The 21,717-nt window shown below is 36.8% G+C and overlaps 2 protein-coding genes across 3 annotated transcripts in view; both read right to left on the reverse strand.

Annotated features, from left to right (window-relative positions):
- The window catches only part of LOC140146264 (intraflagellar transport protein 20 homolog), a 225,158-nt gene that overhangs the window by 35,590 nt on the left and 167,851 nt on the right, over positions 1 to 21,717 (reverse strand). The gene's annotated exons all lie outside the window — the stretch shown is intronic.
- LOC140146256 (quinone oxidoreductase-like) overlaps positions 3,337 to 21,717 on the reverse strand; it is a 31,538-nt gene continuing 13,157 nt past the window's right edge. For both annotated transcript variants that reach the window (XM_072168038.1, XM_072168039.1), the window contains 4 exons: positions 10,963 to 11,112; positions 9,911 to 10,012; positions 5,004 to 5,105; positions 3,337 to 3,781 (listed from right to left, as the gene is read on the reverse strand). In XM_072168038.1, the coding sequence (XP_072024139.1) occupies positions 3,617 to 3,781; positions 5,004 to 5,105; positions 9,911 to 10,012; positions 10,963 to 11,112 (519 nt within the window). In that variant the 3' untranslated portion in view covers positions 3,337 to 3,616. The remainder of the gene's footprint in view (positions 3,782 to 5,003; positions 5,106 to 9,910; positions 10,013 to 10,962; positions 11,113 to 21,717) is intronic.

A 21,717-nucleotide genomic window follows, 5' to 3' on the forward strand; every position in this document is an offset into this window, starting at 1 on the left:
AAAAATTGATATTTTTGATATTTAATTTTTATAATTTGTCATAAAATTTGTATTATATTGTGATTTTAAAAAATGAAAATTATTTGATATCAGAAAGACATGCTTCAGATTCAGAATGCAATTCGATAGGTCTGAGGTGCTCTCATGTCCCACAAAAAATACTGTAAACTTAATAAACGCCATTTGGATCCCTTAAATTCATCTATAAATAAGGTAACTTGTATGTTGCATTTTGATGTGGTAGTCTTGTCCATAATCACTGGAAACTGATAGGTACATACATACTACAACATTTTTAAAGCGCCTTTTCAAGAAAGTTTCAAAGGTACCAATCATTTTGATACACCCTGTGTATGGTTCCACAAGATTGAAGGATACACTGGTGCAATATTTACAGAGCACAAAATAATTGAAATACCACTTATTTTCACCCCTGTATATTCTAAACAAAGACAGATATGTCATCAGAAAGAGCAGCTATCTGCATCTTTTAGCTCGGATTTAAGGGGGTACTACACCCCTCGATAAATTTGTGTCTATTTTTGCATTTTTCTCAACAGTGGTAACAAAAGTTACGTATATTATAGGGGCAAGGAATTCAATTACTACACTGGAATTTCAGCAGTGTACATCCGCTAGGATGTACCTCATTTCCAATCATATATACTGAACCGCTTGTCTTGAGTCACTGAAATTTCATTATAGTAATTGCATTCCTTGTCCCAATAATATACATAAGTTTTGTTACCAGTGTGTTATTATTTTTTGAGATAAATGCAAAAATAGTCACAAATTTACCACAGGGGTGTAGTACCCCCTTAAGACCTCATTTGTTGAAATCGGTCAAGAAAAAGACACAGGTTATCCAAAATCCCAGAGGAAGATGCAAATTCAAAAGTTGCAGATTGCTCCACTGGATGCCCTATTGATTTGTACACAAAGCAGCCTTGAGCTCTTTCCTTTTCATTGATTTGAATATTAAAATGTAACTTTGTTTTGTTCCTTCCAGGGCCTTGCGCGGTGGGGGGGGGGGTGCACGTCCCAAAAAAGTCCCCAAATTGTCAGAATTTGTGAGCATAGCAAGCAAAAAATCATGTTTTTTAAAGGTTTTTCATCAATAATGTCAAAATTTTGGAAAGAAAGCCCACTTTTCACAAAATTTCCCTCCCCCCTTGAGTCCACTTTTTCAAAATCAATACCCCCCAAAAAAAAATCCTGCGTACTGCCTGGTTCCTTCCTTGGGTTTTAGATCTGTTTCTTTAATTATCAACCAATTTGAACAAATGAGGTCTCAAATCAGAGATAAAGGGTACAGGTGTTGGCTGCTGGTTACAATTTTGACACATTTGTCCTTGTTTAGGATATACAGGGGTGAACAATAATACTTAATTCTTTTGCAGTCTGTATTGACATTGATACATGTGAGAGTCTCACATAAAAAATGGAAATGGACATGGCAATTTTATCAAATTGCTTAATTTTTCTTTTATTTCAGTTGTATTAAATACATTGCATTGTAATCATATCTTTAAACAGAAGGTAATAAATAGTTAAAGGTCCTTTCAGTGATTTCACAGGAACATAAAAAAAATGGAAATTTGTCAGAGTTGCTTAGAAATAAAGAATAAGTCTACAGAATTTCATTAAACCACTTTTCCCCTGAATACATCGACAAATTAGTCAAAAAACAGAAGTTTTAGAAAGGTTTTCTACTTCAACTCAGATCGACTCGAGAAAATCGAGATTTTTCGTACAGTGCGCCACCAATCGACTGGAAAAACTTCCTAGTCCAGTGTTTCTAACACGGGGAAGTAGAGTCTAAATTGATTTAAAACAGACGCTTAATTTTTGTAGTAGAAAACAAAATAAGCAATTAAAGGTCACCGAGGCAAACTAACGGTCAATTCAAATATGAAAAACAGTTAAAATTGTGTATTTTGTTTAAAATAGTAGCTACTGATGTAATAAGTAGTAGAAACAATATGCAATGCGTGTTGGTACGGTGGAGAGTGAGCTTCTTTCGATCTCGAGTCTGACTTTTTGTACTGTCAGTATCAAAAGTCCAGAATCATGCAAATGCTTTATTTTGTCTAAAATACACGGCTTTCGACCGAACCACTAGCAGGCTATGTTAGCACATCTATGCCAATTACAAAGGTACCAAAATCTGAATTTTGATGATTTTTACGATCGTCCGGATGAGCAAATCACTGAATGGGCCTTTAACACCTGAGAATTACATTTGTGTGACTTATATATTAGCATATATTTTCACTATCATAGTGATCGCAAGTATGTAATACCGTAAGTTACTTGTTCACGCTTGGTTTGCACACCTGTTAGCTACCCATTCACTTTGTGTTGTGATCATTTTGATTGTGTTTCTGAACACAGATAACATAAAACTTTTGACCTGCCAACAACAAATTTTGACGTCATGCTACGACAGCAAATTTCTGCTGGACCAGTAGTGGCCCACCATTGGCCCTATTAAGCAGGCCTAGTTCTGACCCTGTCATACCGCGATAATGACGAAGCCGCATGGTCCATGCAGCTATGGTGTGAGAATTGCCCTAGTTTATTCAGTTTCTACCAATTTAATTTAATCATTATGTTTTGTTACCTGGAGAGATTTGATCATGTCTCGCCTCCTTTTTCAACCAAATCGACGGTAATAACTCTTGTAATGAGGGATCAACATTTAACCACAAATTGTCTCAGGCAAAACTCACTTCCTGGAAACTAAATACCACACAAGGTCATTGACCCATTTCTGTTATATACTACCTCTAGCTATAATGACATCCTTGTGATATGGTCAACTCATTGACAGATACGAACCTCAGGAGGAGATTCAATTTTTGATCAATTCTCTCCAGGTAGTGAAACGTAATGTAGTGAAAATATGTGAGCCAGGGTATGTGAGCTGCTGCCACGAAATGAGCGTCAAGTTTAGGCCTGGCATTTTCGGGTAATTTTGTACCGGGTACCCGCCAAGCAATTTTCGGGCGGGTAACTGGTACTGAATTGCAAAAAAAATAAAAAATAAAAAATGTATTGAATTTGAATGCATTTTGAAATCATTAATAGACTATGACATGAATACAAATTATCAATTTTCATATTAAAAATAACAAAATATCTTGAATTTTTTTTTTTTTTTTTTTTTTTAGGTCAACCATGAATGATCCTAGCATTTAGGTCTAGGTCCAGGGACACTACAAAACCGAAAAAATTTTTTTTTAAATTTTTGGTACCGGGAGGGTATTTCCTACCCGGTAATGTAATCTCGGCGGGTACCCGTTTACCCGACCGAAAATGCCAGCCTTAGTCAAGTTGCAAGTTGGTAGCTGAGTTGATGTTCTTTATTAATTTGCTGTACACCTATACAAGCCAGCAGTATGTCCTTTGTGAATGGCCCCCTGTGTCCCATACTATTGGCTTGAACAGGTGCGTGTGAAACAAAGAACACCAACACAGCAGCCAGGACGTCTCGAAACTACCAACTTGTGACTTGACACTCGGTTTGTTGCAACAGGTTATATATGTAATGAGGTAATGAGGTTGGTTTGCAAAAGCAGAAAGCTCTCTTCAAAAAGTAATTGCTGCTATTATATCAAGGAACAGTTAGTACAATTCTCCCAAGTGCTCCAGGTCCATCAATGATCTCGTGGTGAGCTTGTGGAGCGCCCTCTAACGAAAATTCTTTACCGATATGTGGCTTGATCCATCCTGATTGAATACCAGCGTTAATGGCTGCTGAGATAACTTTACGTGATTTCTGTAAATAAAAAGGAGACGACATGAAATAAAAGATAAAATCAAATCAAGCAACTTCTTAACATCTACTCCCGAATCCAGAAAAATACAGAACTATATATTTTTTTGGGATTTAAAATATATTATCCTGCTTTGGCAAATGAAACATAAGCTAAATAGTAAGCGTTTGGTTAGTTCTAACTGGCAATGAAAGTCAAGTTACAATATTTGGTCAATTTTTGGAAATAAGGGCCAAAGACATGCATTTTTAGAGCATTTTTGTATGCTGTGACAATTAGCCTTTTCGAGATATGGCGGACACAATAGGATGGTGCTGCACGAAATGGTTTGAAGTATTTTGAATTTGCCAGGTTTTACCCATATTGAAGACTGCCCTCCTATTGTGTGCGCCATATCTCGAAAAGGCTTATTAAGCCCAAAGACTTGCGCAAAGACTAATTTCAAGTTATGCATACAGATCTATCTGTTTTTTACTCAATTATCAAAATTAGCATTGGGTAAATTATGAGCAAGCATGTAAAATTGGAATTGGTATTATATGCTGCTGATACATTTCCCAATTTAAACTATTAGACTGCTTTAAAGGCCACTGATGTAATTTCGTTCAAATTTTACAAAATTTTGCTAAACAAATTAATCTGCAAGAAAATTTGTGTACATAAACATATAGCCAGAGGTTTCCAGTGGTATAAAAACCTCAACTTTTTTTGAAAAAAGTGGGGGGGATGAGGCTGTGGATCACGAAATGCAGTTTTAAAGTAAATATGAGCCAAACCCTACAGTACCCATAATGAATAGAGGCCGGTAGAATCAAGAAGACCTGAAGAAAAAAACAATGATAAAGCACACCTTTTAGGAGTTTTTGTGTAGCGTATTTCGCCCAGAATTTCACCTTCGTTTCAACTGATTTTTTTTCAACCATCTGGGTGTCGAGTTTAACTACCCTTTGGCCCGTAATCCATGAAGGTCCCTTTAACTACCCTTTGCTTGGAGATAAATTTACATTAGAACAGGCCCGTAATCCATGAAGGTCCCTCTTTGCTATTTAAATTAAAAATCCAAAAGTGGGAGAAATTAATTAATATTATTGAAAGGTCCACCTTTTGGTGATAAGGCATTCTAAAAAGTCCAAACAAAACCCCACTTTTTGCCATTTAAAATCTGTGCAAGCACACGTTTTATTCGAAAAAGGTCCATTTCTTAGAAGTCCATTAAAGACCTACCTGGCCCTTTACTCCACCTCTGACTGTGACTCCTATAATAGTCGATTCTTTTCCCAGCATTAGAGCAGGTTTGATTTCAGCTGTTCCTCTACTTCCTATAACCTACAATATTCACATACAAACATACCATGAGGCTTGTGGTTTGAAGCAATATTGTATGTATGGTAATACTTCCATAAAAATAGATTTTTAATTTTTTTTCCCACAAAAATGTTAGTTTTCACTTTCAAATATGTCCCTTTAATATTGAGCTGAATAAAAATGAGATAAAGCATTAAAAATTGTCATTTCATTCCAGGGCCTACTCTTGGGTGTCATTCGAACATCCGCACTAATAAAAATAGAGAAAAAGGGTCGGATTTTGGGCATACAGCATCATCAATGTTTTGGGTCCGTTTTTGGCTATGACGACGATTAAGGGTCCCTTTTTTTGTGATATCGATGCTTAGGGTCACAAAAAACACCATTTAAATTACTTTTTCTAATCACAAATCACTTTTTGGTAGAATTGTTTGTTTTAAGTGTTAAAACACTTCATATTAGTGAAAATAATTTTAAAATCTACTCAAGTTCTAAGTCTGAGACCTACCATACCTAATATGTGACACGATCTGCTCCATGGAGGCTAAAGGAGTCAATTTTGAAAATTGAGTTACTATAATCATTACCTTAAACAAACAGGCCATCATATACTGAAAATACCCAAGGCCTACTGTACTTGGTTCTATATATTTATGAAGTTTTATGATGTCTATTTGTGACCCGGCAGCACAAACGAGCCGTAAATTCCCTAAATTGTATTTTGTGTTACGGTGTAAAATGTGTACGTAGGTCGTATTCATCGATAACTTAAGCTGGCCCGACATCCGTCTTATTTTGATAGTCAAAAACTAATCAATAATCCTATTGTTGAAGTGGATAATAAGCTTCTACCTTAGATGGCCGGCTATAGAACTTTTAATAGCTCTGGTCTTTGTTTGCTTTTGCTAAATCCTGTTCAAGTGGTGGGTTACCAGGCATTGTATTTTGTACAGGTATGCATAACCAACAATTAACAATGAGAGAACTTTCTTAAACCTCGTTGACTTGGGGATGATTTGAAATGACCGCCAATTATGACTGTTTGATATACAGGGTGTCCCAGAAAAAATTACCGAGTGAATAAAATTGAACGTAAGTCGCGAACTAGACATCAGAATCAAAAAATTAAAACTGTAGCGCATAGCCTATTTTACTGTGCATCACATACGAAAATTTTACTTGATTCGCTTGAGTGGTTGCGAAGAAATTAACAATTACATAATGCGCGCATCAATGCAGTTCATTCCAAGTTTGATCAAAAAGGCGTTTTTCTCATACTCGCTCACCGCTTCCTAAAGTTTGTGTATCTCATTAAATTTAGTCCACATTATCTATTTTATAATCCGACAGTGTTATGTTATTCATGCTTGATGAATAATGATGAATAACATTTTGTCCGAGAAAACTTTGATTTCTGCAATTGGAAGCTTTCCAACTTTAATTCTTTAGGTTGTGCAAATATGTTATATTTTAACTTTCAAAAGAACATTTGAGCCAAGAATGACAATGAATAAGCGCTTACAGCTTTACGTGTGATTTTTTTTATACCATGCAACATTAATGTTGACGTTTTAAAATATTTAATCTTTGCAATACTGGAAATATTCCAAAAATATTAATGTGTGTGAGAATTTTTAAAGCCAGATGGAATTCTTTATGCAATAATTCTTTTTGCACCATTTATATCAACATTAACGAGACAAATACTGAGCATCATCGAGACAAATACTGAGCATCATCTTACATGCAACATTTCATTTTCAATAATCATGCAAGTTTTCAAATTTGAACAAACCCTAATTACATGTTTTGCAAGAAACAGATTATTAAAATCTAACCCAAGGATTTCACAGAACAAAATATGAAGCCCATTGCCAGTTAAACTAGTGCGCATTGTGTTGAATGATCTTTCTTTCAAACTTGGAATGAAGTGAATTGACGCATGCGTTATGTAATCGCTCATTTCTTCGCAATCAGTCAAACGATTCCAGTAAAATTAGCGTATAAGATGCAGAATAAAATGGGCTACACGCTGATTTTTAGATTTTTGGATTCTGATGTCTATTACTCGACTTACGTCCAAGTTCATTTGCCCGGTAATTTTTTCTGGGACACCCTGTATATTGCCAGCAATGTGGAAAAAGGGACACATGTAAAAACGTAAAAGCTATAATTTTGTTGAAGGAGCAAAGTTTAACAAACCATAACCCCGCTTCTGGATATCGTTTGAACTCAAATGATATACCATTTTTAAGTTTATGATGTTTATTTTTTAAACACGAAATAAAACAAAATTGACCGGGGAGGAATTTACGGCTCATTCGCCGTGGACGGTCACATTTTCTTATGTCCTTTAGTGTGTTTTTTTACCCCATATTTTTGCTTTTATCTCAATTTCAAATTTCCCGCCTTTGGCCTCCATGAAACAGATCATGTTTTACATAGCATTTCCTATAATGTTAGAAATACAATCCTCAAGCTGTTGTATTTTTCTTCGGAGGGAGCTTTGGGGTGGGGAGATATGTACATCCACATCAAAATTGTGCACTTGTCAGCTGCTGCAAATTATCCCCAAGTTTCATGGTCTAGGAATATTCTCTATATTGATTTGGGGATGATTTGAGTCTGGTATTTATTCCTAACTATTATGTAAAACAAGACAAGTAGCAGCCGACTGTGCATCAGTTTGATATGGATGTATGCAAAATGTTATGTATTTGTTGCATGCCTGTATTGAATTAGGCTATTTTGCTAGAAATCCACACTCCCCCTGTTAATATTTAGCTAAACTCTTACACGGAAGGGTTTCAAATAGAATAGGCAATTGGGTTAAACTTCCATTTGAAATACTCACTCCAGTTGCAGAAGATACAGGTAAAGCCATATACAGGTGGAGTATGGGTTTCAAAATAATCAACCCTAGCCAATTCCATTTGAAAAACATACTCCCTCTGTGGAAGACTTTTCTTCAATGTTCCTCAGGGGTATGGCAGATTTCAAATGGAATGGCCCATATACTTACAGCGACAACACCATCAGGTGCCAACTGCCAAGACTTCAAGATAATCAACCCTAGCCAATTCCAATTGAAAAACATACTCCCTCTGTGGAAGACTTTTCTTCAATCTTCCACAGTGGTATGGTAAATTTCAAATGGAATGGCCCATATACTTACAGCGACAACACCATCAGGTGCCAAGACTTCAAGATAATCAACCCTAGCCAATTCCAATTGAAAAACATACTCCCTCTGTGGAAGACTTTTCTTCAATCTTCCACAGTGGTATGGTAGATTTCAAATGGAATGGCCTGTTGTACTTACACAGACATGCCAACTAGTACGGTTTCACCGTATTTTGTACGGTAAAACGTGATAAATACGGTAGTACGGTCACCCCAAAAAAAATACGGTATTCCAGAATTTTGACCAAAATAATAAAATGTTGTGTCTTAAAAAGATAAACAGCTGCAAGATTAGACTACCGACTGAATTACTGGTATCATTTGACCACTTTCTTGGTCTGTTAAAGTGGTTGCCTACATCGTTTTTCTCTTGACTTTCGGTGATGCATGCACATTAAAAAATTTATTATTTAATAGGCCTACAAGATGGTTTCCGAAATAATTTTCTTCCGACTTGCAGGTTTTTCATGCACATTAATGTTTTTTATTATCCACCTAATGCTATGTCTTCTGAAGGTATTTAGTTAACTATATTTAGCTCTTTTGGTGCAAAAGAATAAGCATAAAAGAAGGTTTCCAACCTCCTTTTACTTCCGACTTTCACACCATGCATGCACATTAAAGAAATATTTAATAGGCCTACAAGATGGTTTCCAAAATAATTTTCTTCTGACTTGCAGATTTTTCATGCACATTAATATTTTTTTTATTAACCACCTATAATGCTATGTCTTCTGAAGGTATTTAGTTAACTATTTTAGCTCTATTGGTGCAAAAGAATAAACCTACAAGAAGGTTTCGGACCTCCTTTTACTTCCGACTTTGGCACCATGCATGCACATTAAAGAAATATGTATAGGCCTACAAGATGCTTTCCCACTTTGTTTATTCAGATTCAGATGATGATGATCAATGATTTTTTGAACTTGAAAGTTTTAACAAAGCATGCTTCTAACAACATTAGTAGAAGTAACAAACCCCAATTTGTTTGGTCTACATACTTTATCCAATTTTGTGAGGTCAAAGTTCACATACAAGGTCAAAGGTCGACTGAGGTCACCAAATCTTTTAAAAATTAATTTTCAACTGTGCATCATATATCCGGAATTCAGCTTGATCAGGTATGTAATTAAGGAAATATGACGACTTTAGGATGGCCGCTTTCCATGTAAAGTATAGCAAAGTAGCACTTTCAATGAGTGATAACTCGTAAAGGAAGCATCTTTCTGTATTGATTTATTACTTCGATGGAATGGTTCTTTAGTATTGCCAAATTTGATTGCAAATTTGTAAAGTGGGCCCCTGGACCCGAGCCGTTACGTGCTCGGTCGCACAAGTGCTCCCTCTCAATTATGTGTTCTACTTTTGGAGTTTCTGGGGTTGGCAGGTATGCAAAAGGTACATATTTAAAAAATACGGTTTTAGGGTGCAAAATACGGATTTTTGTTCTTCTGAGTACGGAAATCTGGATTTCAAAGTTGGCATGTCTGCTTACAGCGACTACACCATCGGGTGCCAAGAGTTTTCAAAATAAATAACCTAGCCAATTCCAATTGAAAAACATACTCCCTCTGTGGAAGACTTTTCTTCAATCTTCCACAGGGGTATGGTAGATTTCAAATGGATTGGCTCGTTATACTTACAGCGACTACACCATCGGGTGCCAAGATTTCAAGATCCTTCTGCAAGTTGACATCAGCTAACATCTCAATAATAACATCAACTCCTTCCCCCGAGGTGGCTGTCTATATGGTCAAAACAATATTAGATGACAAAAAAAAACACATTTTACAGGTGGACAGACTTTTCAAGTATAGGGTCAGTTCTTTCTTTTTTCTTTTCTTTTTTTAGGCTAAAATGACCCTAAAATGATTTTTCAAAACATTTTCAAAATATGTTTACATAAAAAATTGCATAGTTGACATCAGCTAACATTTCAATAATTACATAAACTCCTTCCCCTGGTGGCTGTCTGCATAATCTAAATTCAAATCTAAACAAGAACTCAATAAAAATCAAAAAGCGACATCTATTTGAGAAGAAAATGACCTACAATGAAAAAACAAATGTTACGTGCAGGGTCTTAGCTAGCCACCCGTCTGGCCGTCATTTTAGACGGGAGTTTGGTCCTGGGACGGGCAAAATTAATGCTTTTGACAGATGTTATATTATAAATTGTATGTTTTGAGAAGCTAACTGACCTTTTTAGTAAACCCAATTTGTAGAACAAGGCCATATCAGCACATATTTGAACTCTTTGAACCCCCAATGGGCTATAGACCTCTGGTAAATGTTTTAAAGGTCAAATTAGGACAGGCAATTTTATTCAAATGACGGACAACCCTCAATTTCTAGCTAAGACCCTGGTTACATGACTACATATTAAACATTACGATACATTACATATTATATAGTGCAGTTTTGAATGTTACAGATCAACAAATTATCTAGAAATATTAGACACAAAAACACGAAAAAACAAAAAAAAAAACCGGTTTTACAGGTGGACAGACGTTTCACATAGGCTCACTTGGTCTGACCCTAAAATATCACTGAAAGCTTGAAATATTTGGCAAAAATTTGATTTTTTTCAAAATATGTTTGCAATTTTTTTTTTAAAAGACCATGATGGCGTTAAACATCACAAATATATCATAAAAAATATCATACATTCCATTTTTTTTATTATTCATACCATTATCTCATCCATATAGCCATCTTGTCTGTGATTGAATACAAATTTTGCACCATTTTCTCTTACAAGTTGCATTCCTTCTGGTGTACCAGCTGTACCTAAGACTGTCATTCCATAGGCCTTAGCAAACTGTAAGGTAGCTATGCCAACCTGAACATAAATAGACATAGGGTTATTCCAGTTAAAATCCATACACCGCCTGTGGAAAACCTGATTTTAAACGTCCACACAGGGGGTGTGAATTTTAAATGGAGTCGCCCATTCAGGAAGCCTCATTTGAAATGTACACTCCCTGTGTGGAAGATTAAGCTTCATACATGTATTTTCCATAGGGGGTGTAATCGGTGTATGGATTTCAACTGGAGTCTGGAATAACCCAATGAATGATTAAAATGAAGAAAATTAAATTGAATTGAATAGAATATAAACTGAGCTCAAAAAGAAACTTATAATTTTTCACAAGGTCATTTCTTGAAATCCTGTCCATCAAATTGAACCAAAATTACACACAGGTTTACTTCAATACTCTACTCTCAAAACATGTCAGTAACCAAGCAGTTATCCAACTGACACAACAGCAAAATGCACTGACATGGAACAGCTTCCTGGACCACATTCACAGCCCAGCCCTGTTTCATGAAAAAAGTGTATGAAAAGCAGAAAGCAGCACCGTTTTATCATCTGTGCAAGGATCTTGTGTGCATTCTCACAGATTTTGTGTGCTGGGTGCCAAATGTTGGGCTGTGAAAGTGGAGGAACTTCCGGAAGCTGTCCCATGACAGTGCATTTTGCTGTTGTGTCAGTTGGACAACTGCTTGGTTACTGACATGTGTTTTGAGTAGAGTATTAAAGTAATCCTGTGTGTAATTTTGGTTGACACTATTTTAAGATATGACCTTGTGATTCACAAGTTGTAAAAAATTATAAGTTTCTTTTTGAGCTCAGTTTATGTTGTGAAATGTTGTCTTCATTATATAGCAATAATCAATTAATGAAACATAGAATAAGTGTATTTGTCTTCTTTAATTTGTTGTCAGTGCTTTGACCGTTTAGTATTAATGCATTATAAATGATGATATGTGACCGGATGCTACGAATCAGCCGTAAAGTCGGCCCGGTCAATTTTGTTTTATTTTGTGTTTAGAAAATAGATATCATAAGCTTTAAGCAGGAAAGTGTTGTCTTCAGTAGATAGCAATAAGACAACATACAGGGAAGTGTTGTCTTCAATAGATAACAATAAGACAACATACAGGGAAGTGTTGTCTTTAGTAGATAGTAATAAGACAACATACAGGGAAGTACTGTCATCAGTAGATAGCAATAAGACAACACACAGGGAAGTTGTCATCAGTAGATAGTAATAAGACAACATACAGGGAAGTACTGTCTTCAGTAGATAGCAATGAGACAACATACAGGCAAGTGCTGTCTTCAGTAGATAGTAATAAGACAACATACAGGGAAGTGTTGTCTTCATTAGATAGCAATAAGACAACATACAGGGAAGTGCTGTCTTCAGTAGATAGCAATAAGACACATACAGGGAAGTGTTGTATTCAGTAGATAGCAATAAGACAACATGCAGAGAAGTGCTGTCTTCAGTACATAGCAATAAGACAACATACAGGGAAGTGCTGTCTTCAGTAGATAGCAATAAGACAACATACAGGGAAGTGTTGTCTTCAGTAGATAGTAATAAGACAACATACAGGGAAGTGTTGTCTTCAGTAGATAGTAATAAGACAACATACAGGGAAGTGCTGTCTTCAGTAGATAGTAATAAGACAACATACAGGGAAGTGTTGTCTTCAGTAGATAGTAATAAGACAACATACAGGGAAGTGCTGTCTTCAGTAGATAGCAATAAGACAACATACAGGGAAGTGTTGTCTTCAGTAGATAGCAATAAGACAATATACAGGGAAATGTTGTCTTCAGTAGATAGTAATAAGACAACATACAGGGAAGTACTGTCTTCAGTAGATAGCAATAAGACAACATACAGGGAAGTGTTGTCTTCAGTAGATAGCAATAAGACAATATACAGGGAAATGTTGTCTTCAGTAGATAGTAATAAGACAACATACAGGGAAGTGTTGTCTTCAGTAGATAGTAATAAGACAACATACAGGGAAGTGCTGTCTTCAGTAGATAGCAAAAAGACAACATACAGGGAAGTGTTGTCTTCAGTAGATAGCAATAAGACAACACACAGGGAAGTGCTGTCTTCAGTGGATAGCAATGAGATAACATACAGGGAAGTGTTGTCATCAGTAGATAGCAATAAGACAACATACAGGGAAGTGTTGTCTTCAATAGATAGCAATAAGACAACATACAGGGAAGTGTTGTCTTCAGTAGATAGCAATAAGACAACATACAGGGAAGTGCTGTCTTCAGTAGATAGTAATAAGACAACATACAGGGAAGTGCTGTCTTCAGTAGATAGCAATAAGACAACATGCAGAGAAGTGCTGTCTTCAGTAGATAGCAAAAAGACAACATACAGGGAAGTGTTGTCTTCAATAGATAGCAATAAGACAACATACAGGGAAGTGCTGTCTTCAGTAGATAGCAATAAGACAACATACAGGGAAGTGTTGTCTTCAATAGATAGCAATAAGACAACATTCAGGGAGGTGCTGTCTTCAGTGGATAGCAATAAGACAACATACAGGGAAGTGTTGTCATCAGTAGATAGCAATGAGACAATATGCATGGAAGTGTTGTCTTCAGTAGATAGCAATAAGACAATATACAGGGAAGTTGTCATCAGTAGATAGCAATAAGACAACATACAGGGAAGTGTTGTCTTCAGTAGATAGCAATAAGACAACATACAGGGAAGTGTTGTCTTCAGTAGATAGCAATAAGACAACATACAGGGAAGTGTTGTCATCAGTAGATAGCAATAAGACAACATACAGGGAAGTGTTGTCTTCAGTAGATAGCAATAAGACAACATACAGGGAAGTGTTGTCTTTAGTAGATAGCAATAAGACAACATACAGGGAAGTGTTGTCTTCAATAGATAGCAATTGGACAACATACAGGGAAGTTGTCATCACTAGATAGCAATAAGACAACATACAGGGAAGTGTTGTCTTCAGTAGATAGCAATAAGACAACATACAGGGAAGTGTTGTCTTCAGTAGATAGCAATAAGACAACATACAGGGAAGTGTTGTCTTCAGTAGATAGCAATAAGACAACATACAGGGAAGTGTTGTCATCAGTAGATAGCAATAAGACAACATACAGGGAAGTGTTGTCTTCAATTCAATAAGATAGTCTTCAATAGATAGCAATTGGACAACATACAGGGAAGTGTTGTCTTCCCCAGCAAACACAACGTTTTAAAAACGTTTTAAATAAGTTATATTTTGGCTTTTGGTTTAGGTAAAAACGTTTTAATAACATTAAAATGTCGGGTTATATAAAGGTAATGATAACGTTTTAAAACGTTTTGTATGAAAACACACTACAGCAATATTTTTAAATGTTTTCAAAAAATGTTATTGTAAACTATTTTTGCAAACATTTTTGCCAAATATTGTGTCAATAGTTAATTAACATTATGTTGAAATATTTAAACCCAGCAAACACAGAAATGTTTTTAAAATGTTTTTTCAAAACCTTTTAATAACATTTAAATGTCGGGTTATATAAAGGTCATTGAAATGTTTTTAAAGCGTTATTGAAAATATTTTGGGCAAACATTTTCGCAAAAATATTTTTTCAACCCAAAATAACATTCTGTTTAGAATGTTTTGTATCAAGTTTTCAAGAATGTTTTTGGAATGTTATTAAAACGTTTTTATACCCTTTATATAACCCGACATTTAAACGTTTTCTGTAAAACATTTTTATTTGCTGAGCAGTAGATTATCAAAAATGTTTTTTAAGGTTATGAAAACGTTTTATACTCTTAATATACCCTTTATATAACCCGACATTTAAACGCGTTTTCTGACAACCTTTTATAGCCTTTTGCGAATGATGTCGAAAACGTTTTGTGTTTGCTGGGTCAGTAGATAGTAATAAGACAACATACAGGCAAGTGTTGTCTTCAATAGATAGCAATAAGACACATACAGGGAAGTGTTGTATTCAGTAGATAGCAATAAGACAACATACAGGGAAGTGTTGTCTTCAGTAGATAGTAATAAGACAACATACAGGCAAGTGTTGTCTTCAATAGATAGCAATAAGACAGCATGCAGGGAAGTGCTGTCTTCAGTAGATAGCAATAAGACAACATACAGGGAAGTGTTGTTGTCAGTAGATAGCAATAAGACAACATACAGGGAAGTGTTGTCTTCAGTAGATAGCAATAAGACAACATACAGGGAAGTGTTGTTGTCAGTAGATAGCAATAAGACAACATGCAGGGAAGTGCTTTCTTCAGAAGATAGCCATAAGAAAACATGCAGGGAAGTGCTGTCTTCAGTAGATAGCAATAAGACAACATACAGGGAAGTGTTGTCTTCAGTAGATAGTAATAAGACAACATACAGGCAAGTGTTGTCTTCAATAGATAGCAATAAGACAGCATGCAGGGAAGTGCTGTCTTCAGTAGATAGCAATAAGACAACATACAGGGAAGTGTTGTTGTCAGTAGATAGCAATAAGACAACATACAGGGAAGTGTTGTCTTCAGTAGATAGCAATGATGGGCAATGAGACAACATGCAGGGAAGGGTTGTCTTCAGTAGATAGCAATAAGACAACATACAGGGAAGTGTTGTTGTCAGTAGATAGCAATAAGACAACATGCAGGGAAGTGCTTTCTTCAGAAGATAGCCATAAGAAAACATGCAGGGAAGTGCGGTCTTCAGTAGATAGCAATAAGACAACATACAGGGAAGTGTTGTTGTCAGTAGATAGCAATAAGACAACATGCAGGGAAGTGCTTTGGCTTTCTTCAGAAGATAGCCATAAGATAGCACACAGGAAAGTGTTGTCTTCAGTAGATAGCAATGAGATAACATGCAGAGAAGTGTTGTCGTCAGTAGATAGCAATAAGACAACATGCAGGGAAGTGCTTTCTTCAGAAGATAGCCATAAGACAACATACAGGGAAGTGCTGTCTTCAGTAGATAGCAATAAGACAACATACAGGGAAGTGTTGTCTTCAGTAGATAGCAATGAGATAACATGCAGAGAAGTGTTGTCGTCAGTAGATAGCAATAAGACAACATGCAGGGAAGTGCTTTCTTCAGAAGATAGCCATAAGACAACATACAGGGAAGTGCTGTCTTCAGTAGATAGCAATAAGACAACATACAGGGAAGTGTTGTCTTCAGTAGATAGCAATGATGGGCAATGAGACAACATGCAGGGAAGGGTTGTCTTCAGTAGATAGCAATAAGACAACATGCAGGGAAGTGTTGTCAGTAGATAGCAATAAGACAACATGCAGGGAAGTGCTTTCTTCAGAAGATAGCCATAAGACAACATGCAGGGAAGTGCTGTCTTCAGTAGATAGCAATGATGGGCAATGAGACAACATGCAGGGAAGGGTTGTCTTCAGTAGATAGCAATAAGACAACATACAGGGAAGTGTTGTTGTCAGTAGATAGCAATAAGACAACATGCAGGGAAGTGCTTTCTTCAGAAGATAGCCATAAGACAGCACGCAGGAAAGTGTTGTCGTCAGTAGATAGCAATAAGGCAACATGCAGGGAAGTGCTTTCTTCAGAAGATAGCCATAAGACAACATGCAGGGAAGTGCTGTCTTCAGTAGATAGCCATAAGACAACATACAGGGAAGTGTTGTCTTCATTAGATAGCAATAAGACAACATGCAGGGAAGTGCTGTCTTCAGTAGATAGCAATAAGACACATACAGGGAAGTGTTGTCTTCATTATATAGCAAGAAGACAACATACAGGGAAGTGTTGTCTTCATTAGATAGCAATAAGACAACAGACGGAAGTGTTGTATTTAGTAGATAGCAATGAGACAACATACAGGATAGTGCTGTTTTCAGTAGATGGCAATAAGACAACATACAGGGAAGTGTTGTCTTCAGTAGATAGTAATAAGACAACATACAGGGAAGTGTTGTTGTCAGTAGATAGCAATAAGACAACATGCAGGGAAGTGTTGTCATCAGTAGATAGCCATAAGACAACATGCAGGGAAGTGTTGTCTTCAGAAGATAGCCATAAGACAGCACGCAGGAAAGTGTTGTCGTCAGTAGATAGCAATAAGACAACATGCAGGGAAGTGCTTTCTTCAGAAGATAGCCATAAGACAACATGCAGGGAAGTGCTGTCTTCAGTAGATAGCCATAAGACAACATGCAGGGAAGTGTTGTCTTCATTAGATAGCAATAAGACAACATACAGGGAAGTGTTGTCTTCATTAGATAGCAATAAGACAACATACAGGGAAGTGCTGTTTCAGTAGATAGCAATAAGACAACATACAGGGAAGTGTTGTCTTCAGTAGATAGTAATAAGAAAACATACAGGGAAGTGTTGTCTTCAGTAGATAGTAATAAGACAACATACAGGGAAGTGTTGTCTTCAGTAGATAGCAATAAGACAACATACAGGGAAGTGTTGTCTTCAGTAGATAATAATAAGACAACATACAGGGAAGTGCTGTCTTCAGTAGATAGCAATAAGACAACATGCAGGGAAGTGTTGTCTTCAGTAGATAGCAATAAGACAACATACAGGGAAGTGTTGTCTTCAGCAGATAGTAATAAGACAACATACAGGGAAGTGTTGTCTTCAGTAGATAGCAATAAGAACAACATGCAGGGAAGTGTTGTCTTCAGTAGATAGCAATAAGACAACATGCAGGGAAGTGTTGTCTTCAGCAGATAGTAATAAGACAACATGCAGGGAAGTGTTGTCTTCAGTAGATAGCAATAAGACACATACAGGGAAGTGTTGTCTTCAGTAGATAGCAATAAGACACATACAGGGAAGTGCTGTCTTCAGTGGATAGAAATAAGACAACATGCTGAGAAGTGCTGTCTTCAGTAGATAGCAATGACACAACATACTAGGGAAGTGCTGTCTTCAGTAGATAGCAATAAGACACATACAGGGAAGTGTTGTCTTCATTAGATAGCAATAAGACAACATACAGGGAAGTGTTGTCTTCATTAGATAGCAATAAGACAACATACAGGGAAGTGCTGTTTCAGTAGATAGCAATAAGACAACATACAGGGAAGTGCTGTCTTCAGTAGATAGCAATAAGACAACATGCAGGGAAGTGTTGTCTTCAGTAGATAGTAATAAGACAACATACAGGCAAGTGTTGTCTTCAGTAGATAGCAATAAGACAACATACAGGGAAGTGCTGTCTTCAGTAGATAGCAATAAGACAACATGCAGGGAAGTGTTGTCTTCAGTAGATAGCAATAAGACAACATACAGGGAAGTGTTGTCTTCAGTAGATAGTAATAAGACAACATACAGGGAAGTGCTGTCTTCAGTAGATAGTAATAAGACAACATACAGGGAAGTGTTGTCTTCAGTAGATAGCAATAAGACAACATACAGGGAAGTGTTGTCTTCAGTAGATAATAATAAGACAACATACAGGGAAGTGCTGTCTTCAGTAGATAGCAATAAGACAACATGCAGGGAAGTGTTGTCTTCAGTAGATAGAAATAAGACAACATACAGGGAAGTGTTGTCTTCAGCAGATAGTAATAAGACAACATACAGGGAAGTGTTGTCTTCAGTAGATAGCAATAAGACAACATGCAGGGAAGTGTTGTCTTCAGTAGATAGCAATAAGACAACATGCAGGGAAGTGTTGTCTTCAGCAGATAGTAATAAGACAACATGCAGGGAAGTGTTGTCTTCAGTAGATAGCAATAAGACACATACAGGGAAGTGTTGTCTTCAGTAGATAGCAATAAGACACATACAGGGAAGTGCTGTCTTCAGTGGATAGAAATAAGACAACATGCTGAGAAGTGCTGTCTTCAGTAGATAGCAATGACACAACATACAGGGAAGTGCTGTCTTCAGTAGATAGCAATAAGACACATACAGGGAAGTGTTGTCTTCATTAGATAGCAATAAGACAACATACAGGGAAGTGTTGTCTTCATTGGATAGCAATAAGACAACACACAGGGAAGTGCTGTTTCAGTAGATAGCAATAAGACAACATACAGGGAAGTGCTGTCTTCAGTAGATAGCAATAAGACAACATGCAGGGAAGTGTTGTCTTCAGTAGATAGTAATAAGACAACATACAGGCAAGTGTTGTCTTCAGTAGATAGCAATAAGACAACATACAGGGAAGTGCTGTCTTCAGTAGATAGCAATAAGACAACATGCAGGGAAGTGTTGTCTTCAGTAGATAGCAATAAGACAACATACAGGGAAGTGTTGTCTTCAGCAGATAGTAATAAGACAACATACAGGGAAGTGCTGTCTTCAGTAGATAGCAATAAGACAACATGCAGGGAAGTGTTGTCTTCAGTAGATAGCAATAAGACAACATGCAGGGAAGTGTTGTCTTCAGTAGATAGTAATAAGACAACATGCAGGGAAGTGTTGTCTTCAGTAGATAGCAATAAGACACATACAGGGAAGTGTTGTCTTCAGTAGATAGCAATAAGACACATACAGGGAAGTGCTGTCTTCAGTGGATAGAAATAAGACAACATGCTGAGAAGTGCTGTCTTCAGTAGATAGCAATAAGACAACATACAGGGAAGTGCTGTCTTCAGTAGATAGCAATAAGACACATACAGGGAAGTGTTGTCTTCATTAGATAGCAATAAGACAACATACAGGGAAGTGTTGTCTTCATTGGATAGCAATAAGACAACACACAGGGAAGTGCTGTTTCAGTAGATAGCAATAAGACAACATACAGGGAAGTGCTGTCTTCAGTAGATAGCAATAAGACAACATGCAGGGAAGTGTTGTCTTCAGTAGATAGTAATAAGACAACATACAGGCAAGTGTTGTCTTCAGTAGATAGCAATAAGACAACATACAGGGAAGTGCTGTCTTCAGTAGATAGCAATAAGACAACATGCAGGGAAGTGTTGTCTTCAGTAGATAGCAATAAGACAACATACAGGGAAGTGTTGTCTTCAGCAGATAGTAATAAGACAACATACAGGGAAGTGCTGTCTTCAGTAGATAGCAATAAGACAACATGCAGGGAAGTGTTGTCTTCAGTAGATAGCAATAAGACAACATGCAGGGAAGTGTTGTCTTCAGTAGATAGTAATAAGACAACATGCAGGGAAGTGTTGTCTTCAGTAGATAGCAAAAAGACACATACAGGGAAGTGTTGTCTTCAGTAGATAGCAATAAGACACATACAGGGAAGTGCTGTCTTCAGTGGATAGAAATAAGACAACATGCTGAGAAGTGCTGTCTTCAGTAGATAGCAATAAGACAACATACAGGGAAGTGCTGTCTTCAGTAGATAGCAATAAGACAACATGCAGGGAAGTGTTGTCTTCAGTAGATAGTAATAAGACAACATGCAGGGAAGTGTTGTCTTCAGTAGATAGAAATAAGGACACATGCAGGGAAGTGTTGTCTTCAGTAGATAGCAATAAGACACATACAGGGAAGTGCTGTCTTCAGTGGATAGAAATAAGACAACATGCTGAGAAGTGCTGTCTTCAGTGGATAGAAATAAGACAACATGCTGAGAAGTGCTGTCTTCAGTAGATAGCAATGACACAACATACAGGGAAGTGCTGTCTTCAGTAGATAGCAATAAGACACATACAGGGAAGTGTTGTCTTCATTAGATAGCAATAAGACAACATACAGGGAAGTGTTGTCTTCATTTGATAACAATAAGACAACATACAGGGAAGTGCTGTTTCAGTAGATAGCAATAAGACAACATACAGGGAAGTGCTGTCTTCAGTAGATAGCAATAAGACAACATGCAGGGAAGTGTTGTCTTCAGTAGATAGTAATAAGACAACATACAGGCAAGTGTTGTCTTCAGTAGATAACAATAAGACAACATACAGGGAAGTGCTGTCTTCAGTAGATAGCAATAAGACAACATGCAGGGAAGTGTTGTCTTCAGTAGATAGCAATAAGACAACATACAGGGAAGTGTTGTCTTCAGTAGATAGTAATAAGACAACATACAGGGAAGTGCTGTCTTCAGTAGATAGTAATAAGACAACATACAGGGAAGTGTTGTCTTCAGTAGGCAATAAGACAACATACAGGGAAGTGTTGTCTTCAGTAGATAATAATAAGACAACATACAGGGAAGTGCTGTCTTCAGTAGATAGCAATAAGACAACATGCAGGGAAGTGTTGTCTTCAGTAGATAGCAATAAGACAACATACAGGGAAGTGTTGTCTTCAGCAGATAGTAATAAGACAACATACAGGGAAGTGTTGTCTTCAGTAGATAGCAATAAGACAACATGCAGGGAAGTGTTGTCTTCAGTAGATAGCAATAAGACAACATGCAGGGAAGTGTTGTCTTCAGCAGATAGTAATAAGACAACATGCAGGGAAGTGTTGTCTTCAGTAGATAATAATAAGACACATACAGGGAAGTGTTGTCTTCAGTAGATAGCAATAAGACACATACAGGGAAGTGCTGTCTTCAGTGGATAGAAATAAGACAACATGCTGAGAAGTGCTGTCTTCAGTAGATAGCAATGACACAACATACAGGGAAGTGCTGTCTTCAGTAGATAGCAATAAGACACATACAGGGAAGTGTTGTCTTCATTAGATAGCAATAAGACAACATACAGGGAAGTGTTGT

The sequence above is a fragment of the Amphiura filiformis genome, chromosome 2, assembly GCF_039555335.1.
Source record: "Amphiura filiformis chromosome 2, Afil_fr2py, whole genome shotgun sequence".
Classification (NCBI taxonomy): Eukaryota; Metazoa; Echinodermata; class Ophiuroidea; order Amphilepidida; family Amphiuridae; genus Amphiura; species Amphiura filiformis.